A 22,151-nucleotide genomic window follows, 5' to 3' on the forward strand; every position below is an offset into this window, starting at 1 on the left:
CAGTAGGGATGACATAAAACTGTTAGTGCTCAACTGTAGAAGTATTGTAAAGAAAGGAATAGAATTAAGTAATTTAATAGATATATACTTACCAGATATTGTAATAGGAGTTGAATCATGGCTGAAAAATGATATAATGGATGCAGAAATTTTCTCACGGAACTGGAGGGTGTATCGTAGAGATAGGATAGGAATGGTAGGAGGGGGAGTATTCATTCTCGTGAAAGAAGAATTTGTAAGCTACGAAAAGGTTAATGATGACAAGCAAGAAATTCTAGGGGTAAGGCTCATTTCTAAAGATAATAGACAACTTGATGTCTTTGGAGTGTACAGACCAGGAAAGGGTAGTGCAGATGCTGATTCAGAATTATTTGATAAGATAAGCATCTATGTGGGAAACGATAAGGAAAGGAATGTAATCGTAGTGGGTAATTGCAATTTACCAAATGTCAATTGGGAAGCTAATGCGAACGACAGGAAGCATGATCAACAAATGGCAAATAAGTTAATATGGGAAGGGCACCTGATTCAGAAAGTGATGGAACCAACTAGAGGGAAGAATATTCTGGATGTGGTGCTGGTAAAACCAGATGAGCTCTATAGAAAAACCGAAGTAATAGATGGTATCAGTGATCACGAAGCTGTTTTTGTGGTAATTAAAAATAAATGTGAAAGAAAGGAACATCTTAAAAGTAGGACTGTTAAGCAGTACCATATGGCTGATAAAACAGGCATGAGAGAGTTTTTAATAAGTAACTACGATCGGTGGAAAACGGTAAATAAAAATGTAAATAGACTCTGGGATGGGTTTAAAGCAATTGTTGAGGAATGTGAAAATAGATTTGTACCCTTAAAGGTGGTAAGGAGTGGTAAAGATCCACTATATTATAACAGGGAAGTAAAGAGTCTAAGAAGGAGGTGCAGGTTGGAAAGAAATAGGGTTAGAAATGGCTGTGGAAGTAAGGAGAAATTGAAGGAACTTACTAGGAAATTGAATCTAGCAGAGAAGTCAGCTAAGGATAACATGATGGCAAGCATAATTGGTGGCCACACTAATTTTAGTGAAAAATGGAAAGGTATGTATAGGTATTTTAAGGCAGAAACAGGTTTCAAGAAGGTCATTCCAGGAATAATTAATGAACAAGGGGAGTGTGTATGCAAGGATCTTCAAAAGGCAGAAGTATTCAGTCAGCAGTATGTAAAGATTGTTGGTTTCAAGGATAATGTCCAGATAGAGGAGGTGACTAATACTAAAGAAGTATTCAAATTTACCTATGACAGTAATGACGTTTACAGTAAGTTACAAAAGTTGAAAACTAGAAAAGCAGCTGGAATTGATAAGGTTTCGGGGGATCTACTAAAGACAATGGGTTGGGATATAGTACCAAATCTGAAGTACTTGTTTGATTTTCGAAACCGACTTTCAACCTATTAGGTCGTGTTACGTACATTTAGTACGTCTTGAAGAGATGTTAAGTACAGAACAAAAATGGCCAACCAGACACCAGTGGGTTGTGAGTTCGGATCCCACTGGTGTCTGGTTGGCCATTTTTGTTCTGTACTTAACATCTCTTCAAGACGTACTAAATGTACGTAACACGACCTAATAGGTTGAAAGTCGGATTCGATTACAATGCGGTCGTGAAAATTCAATATACTTGTTCGATTATTGTTTGCATGAAGGAACTTTGCCAAATGAATGGAGAGTTGCTATAGTAGCCCCTGTATATAGAGGAAAGGGTGATAAACATAAAGCTGAAAATTACAGGCCAGTCAGTTTGACATGCATTGTATGTAAGCTTTGGGAAAGCATTCTTTCTGATCATATTAGACATATTTGCAAAATTAATAACTGGTTTGATAGAAGGCAGTTTGGGTTTAGGAAAGGTTATTCCACTGAAGCCCAACTTGTAGGATTCCAGCAAGATATAGCAGATAACCTGGATTCAAGGAGGTCGATTGGACTGTATTGCGATTGACTTATCTAAGGCATTTGATAGGGTAGATCATGGGAGACTACTGCAAAAATGAGTGCAATTGGACTAGAAAAAAGAGTGACTGAATGGGTGGCTCTGTTTCTAGAAAATAGAACTCAGAGAATTAGAGTAGGTGAAGCTTTATCTGTCCCTGTAAAAATTAAGAGGGGTATTCCTCAAGGCAGTATTATTGGACCTTTATGTTTTCTTATATATATATCAGTGATATGTGTAAAGAAGTGGAATCAGAGATAAGGCTTTTTGCAGATGATGTTATTCTGTACAGAGTAATAAATAAGTTACAAGATTGTGAGCAACTGCAAAATGACCTCGATAATGTTGCGAGATGGACAGTAGGCAATGGTATGATGATAAACGGTGATAAAAGTCAGGTTGTGAGTTTCACAAATAGGAATAATCCTTCACAATTAAGTATTTATTTTCCACCTAGTCGATACAATGATTGCTTAAGGCAATTTTTAATGGTCAAAAGTGGTACATGTTTCGTATATTATCAACATCTTCAGCCACATAACACTGTTTAGATGAAAAATGTATAAAATTGACAAAGTAATGCTTTAGAGGAAGTGTCCTTAAAATTATAATTATATGCTTTAGAGGAAGTGTCCTTAAAATTATAATTTTAAGGACACTTCCTCTAAAGCATTACTTTGTCAATTTTATACATTTTTCATCTAAACAGTGTTATGTGGCTGAAGATGTTGATAATATACGAAACATGTACCACTTTTGACCATTAAAAATTGCCTTAAGCAATCATTGTATCGACTAGGTGGAAAATAAATACTTAATTGTGAATCTATTGAAGTGCGATACGGACCATGAAGCTGATTTTATGTAATAGGAATAATCCTCTCAGTTTTAATTACTGCGTTGATGGGGTGAAAGTTCTCTTTGGGGATCATTGTAAATACCTAGGTATTAATATAAGGAAAGATCTTCATTGGGGTAATCACATAAATATGATTGTAAATAAAGGGTACAGATCTCTGCACATGGTTATGAGAGTATTTAGGGGTTGTAGTAAGGATGTAAAGGAGAGAGCATATTTGTCTCTGGTGAGACCCCAACTAGAGTATGGTTCCAGTGTATGGGACCCTTACCAGGATTACTAGATTCAGGAACTGGAAAAAGTCCAAAGAAAAGCAGCTCGATTTGTTCTGGGTGATTTCCGACAAAAGAGTAGCGTTACAAAAAGTTGCAAAGTTTGGGCTGGGAAGACTTGGGAGAAAGGAGACAAGCTGCTCGACTAAGTGGTATGTTCTGAGCTGTCTGGAGAGATGGCATGGGAGGACATCAGTAGACGAATAAGTTTGGATGGTGTCTTTAAAAGTAGGAAAGATCACAATATGAAGATAAAGTTGGAATTCAAGAGGACAAATTGAGGCAAATATTTGTTTATAAGAAGGGGAGTTAGGGATTGGAATAACTTACCAAGGGAGATGTTCAATAAATTTGCAATTTCTTTGCAATCATTTAAGAAAAGGCTAGGAAAACAACAGATAAGGAATCTGTCACCTGGGCGACTGCTCTAAATGCAGATTGGTAGTGATTGATTGATTGATTGATTGATTGATTGATTGATTGATTGATTGATTGATTGATTGATTGATTGATTGATTGAAACCATATTCTCGAGCTCAACATAACCTTTAAAAGTCTGTGTGTAGGCCTAATTTACGGGGTACAAGATTTTCTTCCATAAACTGACTACGAACAGTATACTGGTGACCAAATTACAATGGATGATATAAAAAAAAAAGGGATTTCGCCTTCACATGGGTGCTTTTGTATCTAATGTGTTTTATTTTATTAGATTAGAGAATTAAAATCTACTTGTTGTCGACTGTTGTTTGGCTTGGCGTTACAGGTATTCGATTTTTTGAAGAGTTTGGCTGATCAAAGTTGCTGAACTCAAAAGAAGTTTTCAGAGTAAACCGACGATGTTTCCCCGGTAAAACTAAATGTAAATGTAAAGTTTTGAGATTTTTAAGTCGTGTACCGGTAATTAATGTTTGAAGCTGGCTTGCCTACCTCTCACCCCGGAGGGCCCATGTTAGATTCTCGGTCAGGTCAGGCATTTTTACCTGAATATCAGGGCTGGTTCCAGGTTCACTCATTCTACGATTACCTTTAATTGAGGAGGTATTAAATGGGATGGCGATCCCGGTCTAGAGAGCCAGGAATAAAGGCCAAAATGATGAGTCACACTAACCATGCGTCACCTCGTAATCTGCAGGCTTTCGGACCGAGCAAAGGTCACTTGGTAGGTGGAAGGCCCATTGGGGCTGTAGTTTGGTTTGGTTTAGGGGTGTTTGTAAGATTATAAGTATACATATTTCATTTTTTTAAATTTTTTATGTTTAGCCAAATTGTTGATGGTTCATTCGTTCCTGGATTTTCCGTTTTCCCGTGTTGTAAGTTTTTTATTCATGGTTACTGCAGAAACGGAGAATCGAGATTTCACTGTATCTTAAATATCAGCTACGGAAGATTTGCTCACTATGATGTTCAATGTAATATTTCATTATTCGTTTCAATAGTTGACATTTCTTACCTTCACATTGATAAGCAGAAGGCTACAATCACGTAAATTTGGTGCAGTTACTCTCACAGTTCACTGTACTGTAGTGAAGGCTATTAAAACCAAACTCACTCTCTTGTATAGTTGGATCATTTTTGTTAACTCTGGTTCTCTTTGATTTAACATCAAAGGTTTTGTGTTGGCAAACTTGTATGAGTACATGTAGATACTAATGTTTAACAGTAATAATGACTAACTAACATGGACATTCATTATGCACTTTGAAGACCTCTAAAAGTAACATGTTCTGTCATAAGGAATAGAGGAAAGAAACCTACTTTGGATAGTAGGCATTCATGTTACTAAACATTACTATATATATATATATATATATATATGTATGAAGTACTATGCATTGCTACATGACTTTGATTCCTTTTTGCAGGTGCTTATGTTAGATCAAATTCAGGAATTAAGTGGTCCAGTTGCTCAGCAGCTTCTTGCTACTCATAAACTAAAACCAAAAGTTGCTGAAAGTTTAGAAGAGAGGAGGAAAGCAATCCAAGGTGCGGTGTCACAGACGAGTTCTGATCAGATGTTGCTCAATGTCTCGTAAGTTCATATCCTTGACTTTTGTAATTTTTTTTTTTTTTTTACCTCCAGTATTTAAAGATTTCATATCATTTAATTGGTGAATTTGAAACAATAATTTGTGATGCATATTTTGCTCCTGATTTCCCAGAAACTCATGCATTGTTGAAAGTATATACATCTCTCTCTTGTCACACCAATCAATAAATAATATTTTGCCAGTAGGATGAATTTCTGTCTCTCCTTTCTTGAGTTTATTCTCAAATGGTCCCAGCAGGCCTTGTCCGTTTCTTCTTACAGTTTTACATACTTTTGTCTTGTGGAGTTTCTCACAAAGAAACAGAGATATATACCATTTGTCAATAAAAAGCTTATGTTCCTTGTGAAAATGTGGCCTTGTAAGTTTTTTTTTTTAGCAATTTGCTTTATATTATACAAATTCTTATAATTTTGTTAAATACCACCTATTCAATACAATAAAAGCGTAATAAAAACTTACATATTTATTAAGTTGTTGATATGGTACATGTTTCGCTCCTTTTTCGTGAGCATCATCGGCCAATTGTCATTTACTTAAGGTTATATATGATCATGAATCTATTCTACTGGATTAAATTATGCTTTGTAAACCTGATTGACAAATCTTATAATATTTTACAAGTCATATAACAATAAAATTATGTCTAAGTTAAAACATATCTGTCTAAAATCTATCTAAGTCTAACATTTTATTGACAAAACTCATGTGGTGAACATCCTTTAAAATTATTTTAAAAGACCTTTTTAGATCTGGCTAAGTGTATTGATTCAATGTTGCTTGACTTGTATGATTGTCGTTGAAACTTTGTTAACTATGTTAACAATTTTCTACAGTTGATAATTGCCTATGTTATGAACATTTGACTTGTTCTCAATGTTACTGGAGTAACATTTGTACAAAATGTATTGGCATTCATTTTATGTTGTCAATACGAGAATATTGTTCATGAACAAACTTGTTGGTGAATAAACACTTTCTAATGTGAGGTAGAATTTGAATTGTTCTCATATGTTCCAAATTGGGTTTGTTGGTATATCTGTAATGAAAGATAAAAAATATATGTTTATGGTTATGATTATAATTCTGTATAAACTTCTTATCGAAAGAATTGTCACTTACTTTTCTTTATGCTGCGTAATTGTCTAATGCTACTCCTAGCCTCTTGAGAACTACTTGTTCTGTTTTTACTCCTTGTATTATATGAGTGAGTGTGGATGAGTTTACGTTTTGGCAGGGAGTGGGAAGGGGAAGTGAAGGTAGGAGGTCCATTGATAGCTGCAATAGATTGTGGAGGGGACTGCCTAGGAGAAATAAGGGGAGGAGTTGAGTTTGTTTGCGTCAGTAAGCCATTAACTTTTGTCCGATTAAAATGTTTATAGAATGTATTTATATCAGATTTAAGCATTTGTATTAATTCCGGTAATTGTACTAAGATGGGGTTCTTTATTTCAATTTCATCATTTAGCTTTTTATTTTTGTTGTATTGCTGATCTAAATGAATGTGCATGTTTCCAATTCTGTCATTTCTTTTCCTTTTTCTACTCTTCTTAAAATTCTTAAATCCCTTTCAATAGTTGTAAAACTGTGTCCAGTTTCTAGCATGTGTGTTCCCATAGCAGAATGTTTCTTGTGTTTTGCTGCATTTACATGTTCAAGATATCTTATCATAAAGGTCCGGTCAGTTTGGCCAACATATGAAAAATTGTATTCTGCACACGCAAGCCTATATATTCCAGATCCTTGATAGTGATTGATTACTATTGCATTATCCTGTTGTAAGGTGAACCCTTTCCCTATTAAGTGCAATATACATGGTATTGCATGACACTGAAGTATGCGATAGTACGCTTCTGATCCATACATCCTTCATTGTCACAATGTCGCCAACTCTATCTCCGGCAAAACATCCCCAAACCACAATACAACCTCCACCGTGTTTAACTGTAGGTAGAACACAGCTGCTGGGCTACCCTTTCCCCTACAAATCGGCAAACAAATATTCGCATTCTGGTTCCAAAAATCTCGAACTTCGATTCATCAGTGAATAACACCGTCCACTCTTCCGATGTCCAATTACAATGTTTTCTAGCCCATTCAAGTCTCTTCTGTTTACTTATGGGCCTTAGAAGGGGTTTTCTTGCTGTGACACATCCTTTCAAGCCGGCTTCAATCAGTCTCCTTTTTAATGTTGCAACAGATATTGTTGTCGTGTTCATTTCTACCAATTCTGCATGAATTTGGGGTGCTGTTTTGAATCTATTTCTCGTACTGGTAATTCTCATATATTTATCATCATAACCATAACATCTCATTTCACTTGTTATACTTTAAAATAACATTTTCTTAGGATTTCGCCACAAATGATCTTTGCTCCAATACGGCTGATGATGACCCCTAGATGGGTTGAAACTAGTACCGTGTAATTTGTAATTTTGTTAATATATTGTAGTATTGAAAAGGTGGAAACGTTTACGTTGTTATTATTATTACTTATATATTATTCACAGTTCAATACGGACCAAAAACATGAAATTCATAACCATCAATTCTAGTTATTTTACGAGGTCGTCCTGGTCGTGGTATGTCCTTATTGCCACCTGTTGTCTTCTGGCGGTGAGGGGTGTATTGCACTCCTCCTATAGACACACTACACTGTTTTGCAATTTGGCAAATAGATAAACCTGCTTGGCTAAGTGCTACAATTGCAGCACGTTTTTCTATGGATATCTCCACTCGTGGAGCCATACTAGTGATGTGCACACTTCAACTGTCACAAAGGAACTGACATGCAGGAACCACAAGTTATGTATCGTAGCAGTGCTTGCTGTTCGCTGCGGATGTCACATTACTACAGGAAACAATGCAGGTGCACCAAATGCGGTGTCCGTCGGCAAATAGGTAAACAAACATATAGGATAGGTACATAACGTTTATGTACACAACATTGTTTTTTGGATACTATTGTATCTTGATGACCACAGACAAAAATCATGACATGTGTACAACTGTTGTACTATTCCTTTGCTTCCTTAACCGTACCCACGGTATTGAAATTAATGAGCAGTAGTGTATTCAGCAAAAAATTGGACTATGAAAAGAAGAGACATGAGCTATGTACAGGCAACAGAAATTAAGTTTCTAAGAAGCAATGTAAGAGTAATGGGATTGGATAGAATGATAAATGAAAGTATTGTAAGCGAAAGTATGAGAGGAATCTATGCAGGACAGGATTGAGACAGCAAGAATCTAATGGTATGGCCATATGAAGAGAATGCCAAAGAATAGAATACCTAGGATGATAGATGGCTATACAGTATATACAAGGAAAATTACTAAGAGGAAGACCATGGGATAGGAGGCTAAAAGGGATAGAGGAGAATGATTGGAAGAGAAAAGAGGAGAGAAGAGGACTGGACGAAGATAATGACAGAGAGGTGGTAGAAAGAAGAGGAGAGGCCTATGTTCCAAGCAGACCAGGCATGTGGCTAGAAACCGTACAAGATGATGATGATGACAAATGTCTAAATAACAGTGTGGAATTATTGATCTACAGTTATTCTTTCAGCAGTTTTTATTTGTGATTTTTTAAAAAATACCTCTCTTTTTTTCCTTTACGTTGTTTTGTGTATTTTGAAAGTTTATTAAAGTGTTACTTCTCTAGGACTCAGGCTGCACTAGCTGGAGCAGTGACAATGCTGAGATTGTTGCCAGAGAAACTGAATCCAGTTATAAAGCCCCTCATGGAATCTATAAAGAAAGAGGAGACTGAACAGTTACAGGTAAACTGAACACTATTTTTAGTTTCTGATAGTAATTTATTTGATGATAAGCACAGTGTAATCATAATTTTTTTAAGCATAGATTGTTTAAAATGATGTAATTGAGGTCATTCAGGCATATTTATATCATTTAATTTTACATAGACAGCTCTTCATTTGCATTTGAAAAATTCTATTTTCAGACACTTGCTGCAGATCATTTAGCAAGACTGGTTGAGCTGTGTGTGGAACGCAATCCATGTCCGAATCCTAAGATTATTTCTAATTTATGCATGTTCCTGAGATCCGATTCTGAGTTTTCACCTCGCATTCAGGTGAGGTAATAAGTTACTAAACCAGGAACAGATTGTACTTTGTTGTTGCTGATCGTCTTGATACATTCTTTTCAAAATATCTAATAGCTGTCTGGAAACAATTAACAGTGTTGAATTTTTTCAGCAACCCAAAGCTGGTGAAGGTCCTAGTAATAGTGATAGTGGTGTCGAGAGTATAAGTGATGGAAGCCGAACTGGAACTCCTACATCGTTTACTAACAACTACACCGGAATCCTTACTCTTGTCAACCAACAGATGGTATGTATTTTTAAAATTTAAATTCATTTAAAATCAATGGCTAACAGTGACTAAATAGAGTCATATGAGTTGCTTTGACACTATTGTTTGTTACTTTCCAATACAGTAACTAAGAGAATTGTTAGATAACACCATCTCTTCAGATAGGTTGCTGCTCTTCAATTGGTTGCTTTTACTTACCATAGCCATATTGTTTTATGTACTGTACCTTAAATTTATAATAGATTTTTGCTTCTTCTTATCTAGCCCTTAGTTCCAATTCTTTGTACGATGTTGGGGATGAGGTGGGGTGAATTTATATGGTATGTTTTATGGCTGGATGCTCTTCCTGATGCCAACCTCAGATAAGAAGATGAACTGTGCCGTTACTTGCCTGGAAGTGAAAATAGGAAATGACAGAAAACCATTCTCAAGACAGCTGACAGTTGGTTTTGAGCCCACGCGTCTCCCAAGTACAGAGCCCAGCTCCATAGCTGTAGCACATTACCATGCACGGCCACTCCGCTCGGTAAATTTTTGATAGAATATAAATCAGGAAAGTGATAAAGTTAGAACATTTGAGCATTTATAGATTGTAATTATACAGTTTTATTTATATATAATTATGTATTTGCTGGGTTTTAACAGGTGTGAATGGAGAAGTGCATATTTTTTAATGTTTAGTTTAATCCAGACCAAAATCGAATAAGCTAAAAATGACAATTTCAATGACAATACATTCTCTCAGGTACATTGCATTTCATGAGTTCGAACTCTGTTCTTTTCTTCCTAGCACATAGTTTAATAGGGAATATGACAGTGACACTAGAACTGCTGCGTATCGTATAAATGCAAATACTCCGCACATGTTTTTTCCTCCAGAATTTAGCAAAGAAAAACTAGGGTGTGTGCATTATTTGAAATTATGTTTGTATCGCTGCACCTCAAACAATGGATCCTGTTAAACTATAGACCGTCTGGCTTTGGTTTGTGTGATATCAGTAACACATAAGATGTGAAATGTGAACCACATGTTAAGTATGGCTATAAGTTTTCATTATCGCTCATTCAAGGCTAAAGAAAAGCTTACGGTTATTGAAAGACATCAGAAAACGCACAGCAGGAAGAAAGTATGATGTCAGGGAAAATTGTGCTTGCAGCTGGCGATGAAGCAAATGTAACTTCAGAAACTAAATATAATCGCTGGGAATTTTGCATAATATGTTCCTATACAACTATTACTAGGCAGTGCACTTACCTGTTTTATGACAATGCATAGACGAAACTAGCCAATTACAGGTATTTGGGAAGGTAAGCAAACTGCATCACAGGTCTGATTGAGAAGGTTGCCTATGCAGCAATATGTGAAAATTATGATGCATTTTAAAAACAAATTTGATATTTTGTTCAGTTTTGGAATAAATGATTATGGGGGGTTAATTTGTTGTAAATAAAACACAAATTAAAACCAGTTTAAAGAATTCTCTCCTTAAATTAGGGTTCATGGAATATTCGAGTTTGTGTGGTAAGTTCATTCTTGTCACTTAAAACATGCATGAAGTTGAATTTTATTTATTTAAAAATTTAATATTATATTTATGTATTGACTAATCCAGTGTTCCCTTTATTATGCCTATGATACCTTTCAGAAAAATTCATTCAATTTTGAAAAAGTACAGAGAGTTTCATGCAATTTGTGATGATACTTTCCTAGAATCATGAGGTTATACGCGCGCGCACGCACGCGCACACACACGCACGCGCGCGCGCGCGCACACACACACACACACACACACACACACACACACACAGAGTCAGTCAGTTTCCCCTTTGAAACAGACCCTCAGTGTATTAAGTTGTGTAGAATACATATAGTACATGGCCAACTGAACAGCGGTGGAAACTAAACCCTACAACCTTTGGATTTCATGTCCAGTGATCTTCTGAGCTGTAAGGACACAGCTTACAGGATGTGGGCTGACTTTGTGGCTCTATCACAAGTACTGTACAATCAAAAGTATGTTTAGGCAGGTGGTGCACATCAAACTGGTATGTGTTGTCAGAAAAAAGTGTTCACTAAGAGCGACTCCAACGAGTGTCACGTGGATATAATTGTTATAAAAAGTTCCTGAAATTGTTATTAGCTAACAATGGTAGCAATAATTGCTTTTCGTATAGTATTGTGAAAGATAAGATTGTTTAACCGCTCAAGGCTGTTCAACGTGTATGTGTACGGACCTACAAAACGTAAGCCAGGAGTGGTTTGATGTGTACCTGTGCGGACTAAGCTAGCAACGTTTTAGATGTACATATGCGTGCCATCTGTTGGTTGTCAACGTGAACTTTTAGCACGGCTCGCAGCACAGGTTATCATTCTATGCAGGGGAGTATCTTCTTCTGTAATGCGGCATTGTGTTGGCATAAAAAGAATTTATTTCATCAACGTCGATCGTTGTAAACAACATGGCGGCGTCCACGTATGGTCCGTATTTATCTAATGCAGCTCTCGAATGCATATTAGTGAAAGTAGTGAGGAGAATAATCCGAGTAATAATGAAAGTGTTAGTGATGATGATTCTGCACAGCAAGTAATTACGTGTGATGTAAATAAGGTTAGTAATATAAGTGAATACTCACCCAGGTGGTCATGGACTCCTGTTGATTCTAATTTTATTCCAATAAGAAGGTAATTAGTCATTTTCTTACTTTGCATGGTGCCATTTTTTATGTAGATACAACATCTGCATGATATGAACTGCATATCCACTTATTTAAAACAAAATCAGATAAGTTGTTTATGTAGCACTTATTGAGCGTCTACATAATAATAATTGAAATATAAATATATTGGAATTAAAACAAATTTAAGGGCATGTTTGCGTTGCGACAATTTTAACTTACAGGTCTAACAAACGACAACTACGGAAGGATGTGGAAACATGGAAGGAACCCTGCTAGGCCACGAGATCGTATCTCGTGGGGAAAGGGAAACACACAGCAACCACCCTTCAGCTCAAATGTATTAAAAACTTTAAAGTACAACATCAAATAGGAAATGAGGTCAGCAAATAATGTAAATAAAAAATAAACAAAAACTTAGCATTGAACAGAAATACATACTAACGGACAATAGAAAACTACAGCTCTTCAGATAGTGGGTTATACAAACTTTAACACAGGAATGTCTTAGGATTACTGGAGGCGAACTCAAAGAAAGTTAAATTTACATAGGTTACAAATTTAGAACAAAATATGAGTTGCCTCCGAAAACACAAGTGCTGCTATGACTGTCCATCGAGGCACAGACATTCAAAAACTTAAAATTGGAGAATGTGGAAGTCTAGAGGAAAACTCTGTTACGCAAAAACAAATTACATTACCCGCTAAAGTTACAGTAAATAAGAAGAGGCCAAAACACAAGAATGAATTTAAATTAAGTGAAAAGCAATAACATGGCGCTTGCAGTGAGAGAGCGGGGACCCCCGGGTAGGGTAGACCCTGAGCGCGTGTGCTTGCTAGGTCGGTCAGATGGAAAAGACGAGGAGCCCAAGACCGGAAATCGTTCGATCAGAAGTAGACCAATGACAGCACGGAACCTCCCCAGATCTCCGTATACACCAATTAAAAATGTTAATATACTCTATACCTCTTGTTTTATAGTACCTTTCCATATAAGCAATATCATAGGTATTTAAAAATTACATTTTAGGAACCTTCCCCCATCCTACCATTTTATCCAGGGTGAATAAAAATTATTTATAGCATAGATTGTAGTTCCTTGTTCCTCGACTCTCCATATCAATTTTTATTACATCTCCGACTGTGTTTACATACCTGTTGAGTTTTCTAACATGGGCTTGAGCATTTGACTTCCTGAATTATTTATTATGATGACTTTAGGGTATTTGGGTTATCTCTGCATTACCCTGCTTAACGGTGTTCGTACTTCGGGTCTCTGGACATGTGAGTATGTCGTCAGCAGTTACTCATTTCCGAGTGTACAGATTTCCTGGCTAATAGCTCACTTCAGTTCACAGCAGTTTGTGTTTAAACTTCTGGTGACTGTACAGGCCAATTTTTGCATAGAACATATGTCCACACATTGCACAGCTGAGGGACAGGGGAGATCTTGGCTGGGTTGTATGTGAAAGAGGTTTTAAAAGAGAGACACACCACTGTCTGGATCTCGTTGATGTCTTTGACTTTTTTTTTTTTTTTTTTTGTATGTGTTATTGGCATATATTAGCCTTTAGTGTTTTATTTTTCTGATTTCATTTTCATTTTATTATATCTTGTTTATTATTGAGTTTCTATGGCAACTTTGTTTATTTCATCTTATTCGGGTTCCATTTTGGCTGCTCTCAGCGCATGTCCCTTTTTATGGCCTTATCGGGTGAATCTTCATGTCAGCAATGGTATGCAAATTAATTCTTCTCCTCCTCCTCCTCCTCCTCCTCCTCCTCCTCCTCCTTCTTCTTCTTCGTCTTCTTATTTGGTGATTGTTAATGAAGTTTGAGTTTAACTTGAAAGAATATAAGTGGAAGGGCCTCTTTTATGATGTGTTATTCTCAACTGTAAGTGGAGGTAGATTCTGTTCGAAAGAATCGCTTCTGTTTAATTGTGTCAAAATCGGTACTTCCAGTTATGTACGGAAGATAACCATGTAAGCTGTAATGAAAATGATTCTTTTGGAGTAGATCAAATCGTTTTAACATGGTAGTTGAAACAACGAAAGATGATGCTCCAAGACTATTGCTGAGAGCAAGACTTTTCTATGTTGTTTTGTATGTATCTTGCTAAAGATGAGAGTTTTCCTTTTAATTTGAATAAACACTTTTTTTTCTTTCTCCAATTTTAACATCTTCTTCTTCTTCGTCTTCTTCTATGGCTCTACAGTTCATTGTGAACCATTGTGTCTTCAACAATCTTCCGCCATTTATCGCAATCCACGCTAAAACTTTCCAATTCCTATAGCCCATTTCCCGAAGATCTTCAGTAACTCCATCCATCCATCTGGTTCTCAGTCGACTTCGTCCTCTCTATCCCTCTGGATTTCCATTTAATATCTTGTTAGGTACTTCCATATCACTCATCCATGCTACATGCCCGGCCCACCTCAATCTGATTGATTTCACTATTCTTCTAATAGGTGGGTCTTTATAAATGTTGTAAAATTCATGATTGTACCTCCTTCTCCATGTTCCTCTTTCACAGACTGGGCCGATGATTGTTCGAAGTATCTTTCTTTCGAAGGCATCCAGCATTCCAATATCTTTTGCTGTTAATGGCCAAGTTTCCGAGGCATATGTAAGCACAGGTCTTATAAGTGTTTTATAGATGGTTAATTTAGTGGTACGGGTCAAGAGCCTTGAGGAGAGAAGCCTTGTTAAAGCAAAATAGGCTCTGTTGGCTTCTATTAATCTCTGTTTAATTTCATGAGAGGTATCATTTGAGTAGGTGACTGTCGATCCCAGATATTTAAACTGCTCAACTCTTTCAAAGGTGTAATTGTCCACGGTTATTGAGGGTGGCATGTTCTCCTTATGTGCTTTCCCAGCAGCCATATATTTAGTTCTCTGGGGGTTGATGTTCAGTCCCATTTTCCTACTGACCTGTTCAAGGGCAATGAATGTCTCTTCCATTGCCTTACGAGTTCTTGCCACTATATCTGTATCGTCGGCATAAGCAAGTATCTGCACTGATCTATAGAAAATGGTTCCTCTATTCAGGAGATTTGCATCTCTCATCACCTTCTCCAAGGCAACATTGAAAAGGAATATGCCAGCATGAATATTTAATGTCTCAGACATCATTCCTCCCTTTCTTATACTACTTCGTGTCCCACTCATTGTCATTCTCACTATCCTTACCAATTTTCCAGGAATTCCCAGTTCAATCATAGCATGGTACAATTGCTCTCTGTCTATACTGTCATATGCTCCTTTGTAATCAATGAAGAGGTGATGCGTGCCAATCCCAAATTCAATTTTCTTCTCTAAAATTTGCCTTAAGGTGAAAATCTGATCTATAGTGGACTTTCCTGGGATAAATCCATACTGATAAATCCCAGTCTCTCTCTAAACATTTGGGAGAATACTTTATATCCCAAGTTAAGTAGCGTAATTCCTCTATAACTATCACACTCAAGCTGATTCCCTTTCTTATAATATATAGGACATATAATTCCTTCTTCCCATTGCTGAGGCATTTTCTCCTCATCCCAGACTGAAGTAGCTATTTTTAGGAAAGTCCATTCCAATTCATTGCCACCTTGCTTGAGCAGTTCCGCTGGAATATAATCTGTTCCTGTTGCCTTGTTATTCTTCAATTTCTTCATGGCAGTTATCACCTCTCCTAAAGTTCTGTTGGTGGACCTATATTTTCGTCAGGGTCATTTTCTCCTTGCGCATTGAGTGTCTTGTTATCATTCTGAAATTCAGGAATCTATCAAAATGTCGCCGCCATCTTTCACATATCTCTTTCCCCTCGCTAACAATTTTTCTTGTTTCATCCTTTATCAGGCTAGTTTTGCCACAGAGGGTTTCCGTGCAGCATTTACATCTGTGTTAAATTTCCTCGCCTCATTTTGATTTCTCAGAAGCTCCATTTCTTCGATATTTGCCTTCATCCACTCTCTCTTTTTCCTCTGATGGATCTTCTTTTCAATCCTCTATTTTTCTTTATAGACTTCCTTCATTCTTCTTGTACAATTTGATTGTAATGTCCTTCTGTATGCCATGTTCTTCTCTTCTGTTGCTATTTCACACTCAGTGTCAAACCAAGGAGATCTTTTATATCTTGTTTCAATTCCCAGTGTTTCATTTGCTGACATCTCCACTGCATTTTTAATCATTTCCCACTGATACTCAATGTCGTTGCATTCTTCATTAATTTCAAGGATCTGTATTATCCTCTCCTGGTATTGCTTTTTAACTTCAGATGATTCTAGAGCTATTATATTGTATTTTGGTATGTTGGTTCGGGTTCCTTTGAATGCACTGGAAATCCTAGACCTAATTCGCACACATACCAGGAAGTGGTCTAAGTCTATATTTTGGCATCTGAGACTCCTCACATCCAAGAGATCTGATTTGTGCCTTGCACCTATCAACACATGATCAGTCTAGTTAACTATGTTTCCATCCGGCGATGTCCACGTTCCTTTATGTATGTCTTCGTGTTGTGGGAACAATGAGGAGCCCACAACCATATTTCTAGATGCTGCAAATAATATAAGTCTCGTTCCATTATCATTACTTACAGTATGTTTGCTGCGGGGACCAATCGTTGGCTTATATATCTGTTCCCTTCCCACCTGAGCATTTAGATCACCAGCAACTATTTTAATGTCATGTCCTGGGCAACCATAATATGTTCTTTCCAAAAGTTCATAGAACAATTCTTTCTCTTCTTCCTCATATTCTTCTGTTGGTGCATGGGCATTAATTATAGAGTAATTAAAGAATTTACCCTTTATCCTGAGTACTGACATTCTTGGACTAATAGGTGTAAACCCAATTACAACGTGCTTTAGCTGGTGTACCACAAATCCTGTGCCGAACTTGTGCTCCTCCTCGCTACAGCTATAGAATATACTAGCTTCTCGCTTTTCTAGAATTCCACTTCTGGTTCACCTTACTTCTTGTAGGGTTTTGATACTCTGTTTCAGCTTCATTGTTTGGTTCAGCAGCACCTCTAGGGCTCCTGTGCAATACAAAGATCTCACATTCCAGGTTCCAATATATAAATCTGACTTACGCTTTATATTTTTCTTTCTATTATGCACTGATGGTCGATTATCATTGTCCTTTTCTATGCCAGGTTTGTCTCCATTGATCAGTCCGGCTTTCTTTCGTTGAAGTTTCGCAACTTGGCCTTTTTTTTACAGAGCAGGGTGTCAGCCCTACATCCAACCTCTTCCGTAGGACGGGTAATTTTTAATCAGGGTTTCCTTCTCTTAGCTTTTGGGGAACCAACCCCGCATACTACAACGCAGCAGCATCTCCACCATAGTCCCGTTAGCCACGTCTTTTCAGGGTTTCTGCTGGGCCTTACCAGATACCGAAGCTGTCACGGGGCACACGCAGTCCCCACTGTACATCGCCCCACCAGGCAAACCCTTACTTTATGATGTTACCCATCTCCCACGACGCGGACGAGGGGTTAGACTTATGGGAGACCCAATTTTAACTTATGTACCAATTATTTGTAGGGTAGTCTCATATGTTCATTTCGTTTGACCTAGGAAGCCTGAATCCAGTTCCTGAGGGTCGATTGCAGAAACGATGACTAGTTTTAAGCCTTAGACAATGTCTACCTAAATGACGTCTAAATCAAGCATGATCTTCCACTGCATAAACAATATTCAGCCGGTGTTTAACTAGACATTGTTTAAAGTTTCAATATTGGTTTGAAAATGGAAATAGAAGTATCTTTCATCCAACTCTTTGTTTGTCGTAACCAATAAAATTTGTTGGTGCTCGCGCCAAATGCCAGTCACCTGTTTGTCTTCCTACACATTATTCAAATATGGTTAAGCCTGAGCATGACTTGCCCACAGATAAGAATATCGCTTTCGGTGGAAATTAAATTTCGTAATGTTATTGATTATTAATCGTATACAATCGTACAATGGTTTTTGGACAGTAAGGTTCATCATCAGTGTTAAAATTTAAATATACCGGGCAAGTTGGCTGTGCGCGTAGAGGCGCGCGGCTGTGAGCTTGCATCCGGGAGATAGTAGATTCGAATCCCACTATCGGCAGCCCTGAAAATGGTTTTCCATGGTTTCCCATTTTCACACCAGGCAAATGCTGGGGCTGTACCTTAATTAAGGCCACGGCCGCTTCCTTCCAACTCCCAGGCCTTTCCTATCCCATCGTCACCATAAGACCTATCTGTGTTGGTGCGACGTAAAGCCCATAGCAAAAAAAAAATTTAAATATTAAATTCCACATGAGTGTGTCGTCAAATTGAGTTAAAATAAGTTAATTTTTTTTTAAATGTAGCCCTGTTGACATCAACTGTAAAATAAGAAAAGAAAGAAAAAACAAGTGTAAAAGTATGCAAATAATGCATACAAACTTACAGTGATGTTGTAGAAGGTATGAACATACATAGGAAGGGCTGGCTTTTCCTTGTGCTCAGGCTGTTGCTCTAGTACTAAACAAATGTTCAGCTTTGAGTACAGAACGTGCTGCAAGCTGTCACGTCACCTCAAGGTTACGACGGAAGCACATGATGTATTACAAGGGATTAATCTAAATTTTAGCACATGATGTTACGTCAACTCAAGATTGTAAACAAAAGGTTGCATGCGACTGTTTCATTTAAAATTTTATCAGGTTCCCTTGTCTGCCCTAAGAATATCTCAGTGTTTTCATGGGTATTTAATTCAAATCCTTAATTACCTTTGAAAATTAATTTTATGTCCTTTTCAATCCCTAAAAAGCTATGGTTATTGTTATAAATGTGTTCCACAAAAGCTGAATATTTGTTGTACTTTATTGCCTTGAAATGTTCTTAATATCTTTGATTTAAGTTTCACCCAGTTCTTCCTATATAAAACATTTTACAGTCATCACAAGTGAGTCTATATACTGCCGAATTAGTGTAGATATCCTTTTTGTTGATACTAGTGTATGTGCATTATATGTATGTTCTGATATTTTATTTCTGGTTCTAAATACAGTTTTGAGTTGAAATTTCTTAAATATCAAGAACATTTCAAGGCATTAAAGTGCAGAAATACTCAGCTTTTGCAGAACAAATTTATAACAATAACCGTAGCTTTTTAGGGATCGAAAAGGACATCATCATCATCATCATCATCATCATCGTTGACCAATTCCAGTTTCCCAGGTGTGGTATACGAGCCCCTTCCATTTTGTTCTGTCCAAGAAGCATTCTTCGTTCACAATCCGCTCCCAATCCTGACCTCTCTCCTCTACATCCTTCTTCACTAAGTCTGTCCATTTTTCTCTAGGTCTGCCCACTGGTCTCTTTCCCCTGATTTCTCTTTCATACTCCTTTCTTGCAGACCTGTTGGCACTCATTCTTTTCACATGACCAAACCACTTCAGTCTTGCCTTCTGGATCTTCTAGAGTAAGGAGTCTTCTAGTCCTATGTTTTCTGACTTTTTCATTCCTGACTTTATCCCTCCTGGTCTTCTGGATCATTGTGCGTAGGAACTTCATTACTGCTGCTTGGAGTTTTGAGTTGTCCTTTCTTGTTAATGTAGTGGTTTCCAGGCTGTATGTGAGGATAGGGATGTAGTATGATTAATACAGTGTCATCTTGGTTTTGAGTGGTACTTGTTTATCCCATAGTAGCTATCTTACTTGGAGGTAAAAATGTATTGCTTTGCTGATTCGACTGTTTACTTCATATTTAGCTAAGTTATCCTTGGACGTTATACTACCCAAGTACTTAAATTCTGTGACACTGTCCACCTTAGTGCCATTTAGCATGATTCCTGGCTGATTGTCACCCTTCTGTACCTTCAACACCACCGTTTTAGCCTTGTTGAGGGGTATGAGGGAGGAGTTGGAAAGTTTGAGGGAGATAATTAGCATGCGGAAAGTTTGAGGGAGATAATTAGCATTCTCACAGAAGACAGGAAGGAAGATAGGACTCCCTCAAACAATGTACAGGTTACAGAGGGAGGGGAAGGAAAGGGAGGAATTGTAGAAGACAGGTGGTCTAATGTTTTAAGGGGAAGGAGATTGCAGGCTAAGGGCTCTATTCAGGATCAGAATTCAGGACAGGTGTGTGTGGAAATCGGTACGAGTCACTCCAGGTAGAACAACAGAGGGAAGATGAGGGACAGGGAACTGTTGCTGAGATGCGTGGAAGTAGGAGGAAGGGAAAAGGTAGGCAAGGGAAATGTAGAGTAGAGGATAGGAAAAGACAGGTGGAACAGGGTCATGGGAAGGAGAAAAGGGAGGAGGAAGTAGCTTCTGCAGCAGTGAGAGAAGATAGGGCTGACCAGGAGAGGAGGGGATCAGATGAGGTGGGGAGGGTTGAGGCTCTGGTCGTGGGGGATTCCATCGTTAGACACGTGGGGAAAGTGTGTGGAGGAAAGGGAACCAGGGTAGAATGTTATCCAGGAATTAGGCTGAGGCAGATGTTGAGGAAAGTAGAAGAGAGGGAGGAGGGGAAGGAGAAGGTGGTAGTGTTTCACGTTGGTACCAACAACGTAAGGCAAGCTGATATAAGTACCAACATAGTTGGAGATGTGTGGGATCTGGTAAATGCAGCACGGGTGAAGTTTAAGAAAGCGGAGATTGTTATTAGTGGAATACTGTGTAGGAGGGATACTGACTGGAGGGTGATTGGGGATTTAAATGAGACTATGGAGTAGGTATGTGGGAAACTGGGAGTGAAATTTCTAGATCCTAATGGGTGGGTAGGAGATAGGGATCTGCGCTCGGATGGCCTTCATTTAAACCGCAGTGGTACGTATAAGTTAGGAAATTTGTTTGGAAAGGTAATAGGGAGGTACATTCAGGGAAACGGGATGGCCTAGGGAGCGGTGATAAGGGAACAGGGAACTGGAAATCAAGTAGGGATGACATAAAATTCTTAGTATTGAACTGTAGAAGTATTGTAAAGAAAGGAATAGAATTAAGTAATTTAATAGATATATATTTACCAGATATTGTAATAGGAGTTGAATCATGGCTGAGAAATGATATAATGGATGCAGAAATTTTCTCACCGCACTGGAGTGTGTATCGTAGAGATAGGATAGGAATGGTGGGAGGGGGAGTTTTCATTCTGGTGAAAGATGAATTTGTAAGCTACGAAAAAGTTAAAGATGAGACACATGAAATTCTAGGTGTAAGGCTCATTTCTAAAGATAATAGGCAACTTGATATGTTTGGAGTGTACAGATCGGGAAAGGGTAGCACTGACGCGGATTCGGAATTATTTGATAGGATAGTCAGCTATGTGGGAAATGACGTGGAAAGAAATGTGATTGTAGCGGGAGATCTGAATTTGCCAGATGTAAATTGGGAAGGAAATGCGAACGACAGGAAGCATGACCAACAAATGGCAAATAAGTTAATATGGGAAGGACAGCTGATTCAGAAAGTGATGGAACCAACCAGAGGGAAAAATATCCTGGATGTCGTGCTGATAAAACCAGATGAGCTCTATAGGGAAACTGAAGTAATAGATGGTATTAGTGATCATGAAGCTGCTTTTGTGGTAATTAAAAATAAATGTGATAGAAAGGAAGGTCTTAAAAGTAGGACTGTTAGGCAGTACCATATGGCTGATAAAGCAGGCATGAGGCAGTTTCTAAAAATTGACTATGATTGGTGCAAAACGGTAAATAAGAATGTAAACAGACTCTGGGATGGGTTTAAAGAAATTGTTGAGAAATGTGAAAATGGGTTTGTACCTTTAAGGGTGGTAAGGAATGGTAAAGACCCACCTTATTATAATAGAGAAATAAAGAGACTAAGAAGGAGGTGCAGACTGGAAAGAAATAGAGTTAGAAATGGCTGTGGAAGTAAGGAGAAATTGAAGGAACTTACTAGAAAATTGAATCAAGCAAAGAAGGCAGCTAAGGATAACATGATGGCGAGCATAATTGGCAGTCATACAAATTTTAGTGAAAAATGGAAGGGTATGTATAGGTATTTTAAGGCAGAAACAG

General features: G+C 37.7%; 1 protein-coding gene across 3 annotated transcripts in view; it reads left to right on the forward strand.

The window, feature by feature from the left end:
* Nucleotides 1–22,151, forward strand: part of Hel89B (histone acetyltransferase 1) — a 570,925-nt gene that overhangs the window by 253,578 nt on the left and 295,196 nt on the right. For all 3 annotated transcript variants that reach the window (XM_067150030.2, XM_067150029.2, XM_067150032.2), the window contains exons 15-18: nt 4,967–5,133; nt 8,814–8,931; nt 9,114–9,245; nt 9,370–9,504. In XM_067150030.2, coding sequence (XP_067006131.2) covers nt 4,967–5,133; nt 8,814–8,931; nt 9,114–9,245; nt 9,370–9,504 — 552 coding nt within the window. The remainder of the gene's footprint in view (nt 1–4,966; nt 5,134–8,813; nt 8,932–9,113; nt 9,246–9,369; nt 9,505–22,151) is intronic.

Source organism: Anabrus simplex, chromosome 6 (genome assembly GCF_040414725.1).
Source record: "Anabrus simplex isolate iqAnaSimp1 chromosome 6, ASM4041472v1, whole genome shotgun sequence".
Classification (NCBI taxonomy): Eukaryota; Metazoa; Arthropoda; class Insecta; order Orthoptera; family Tettigoniidae; genus Anabrus; species Anabrus simplex.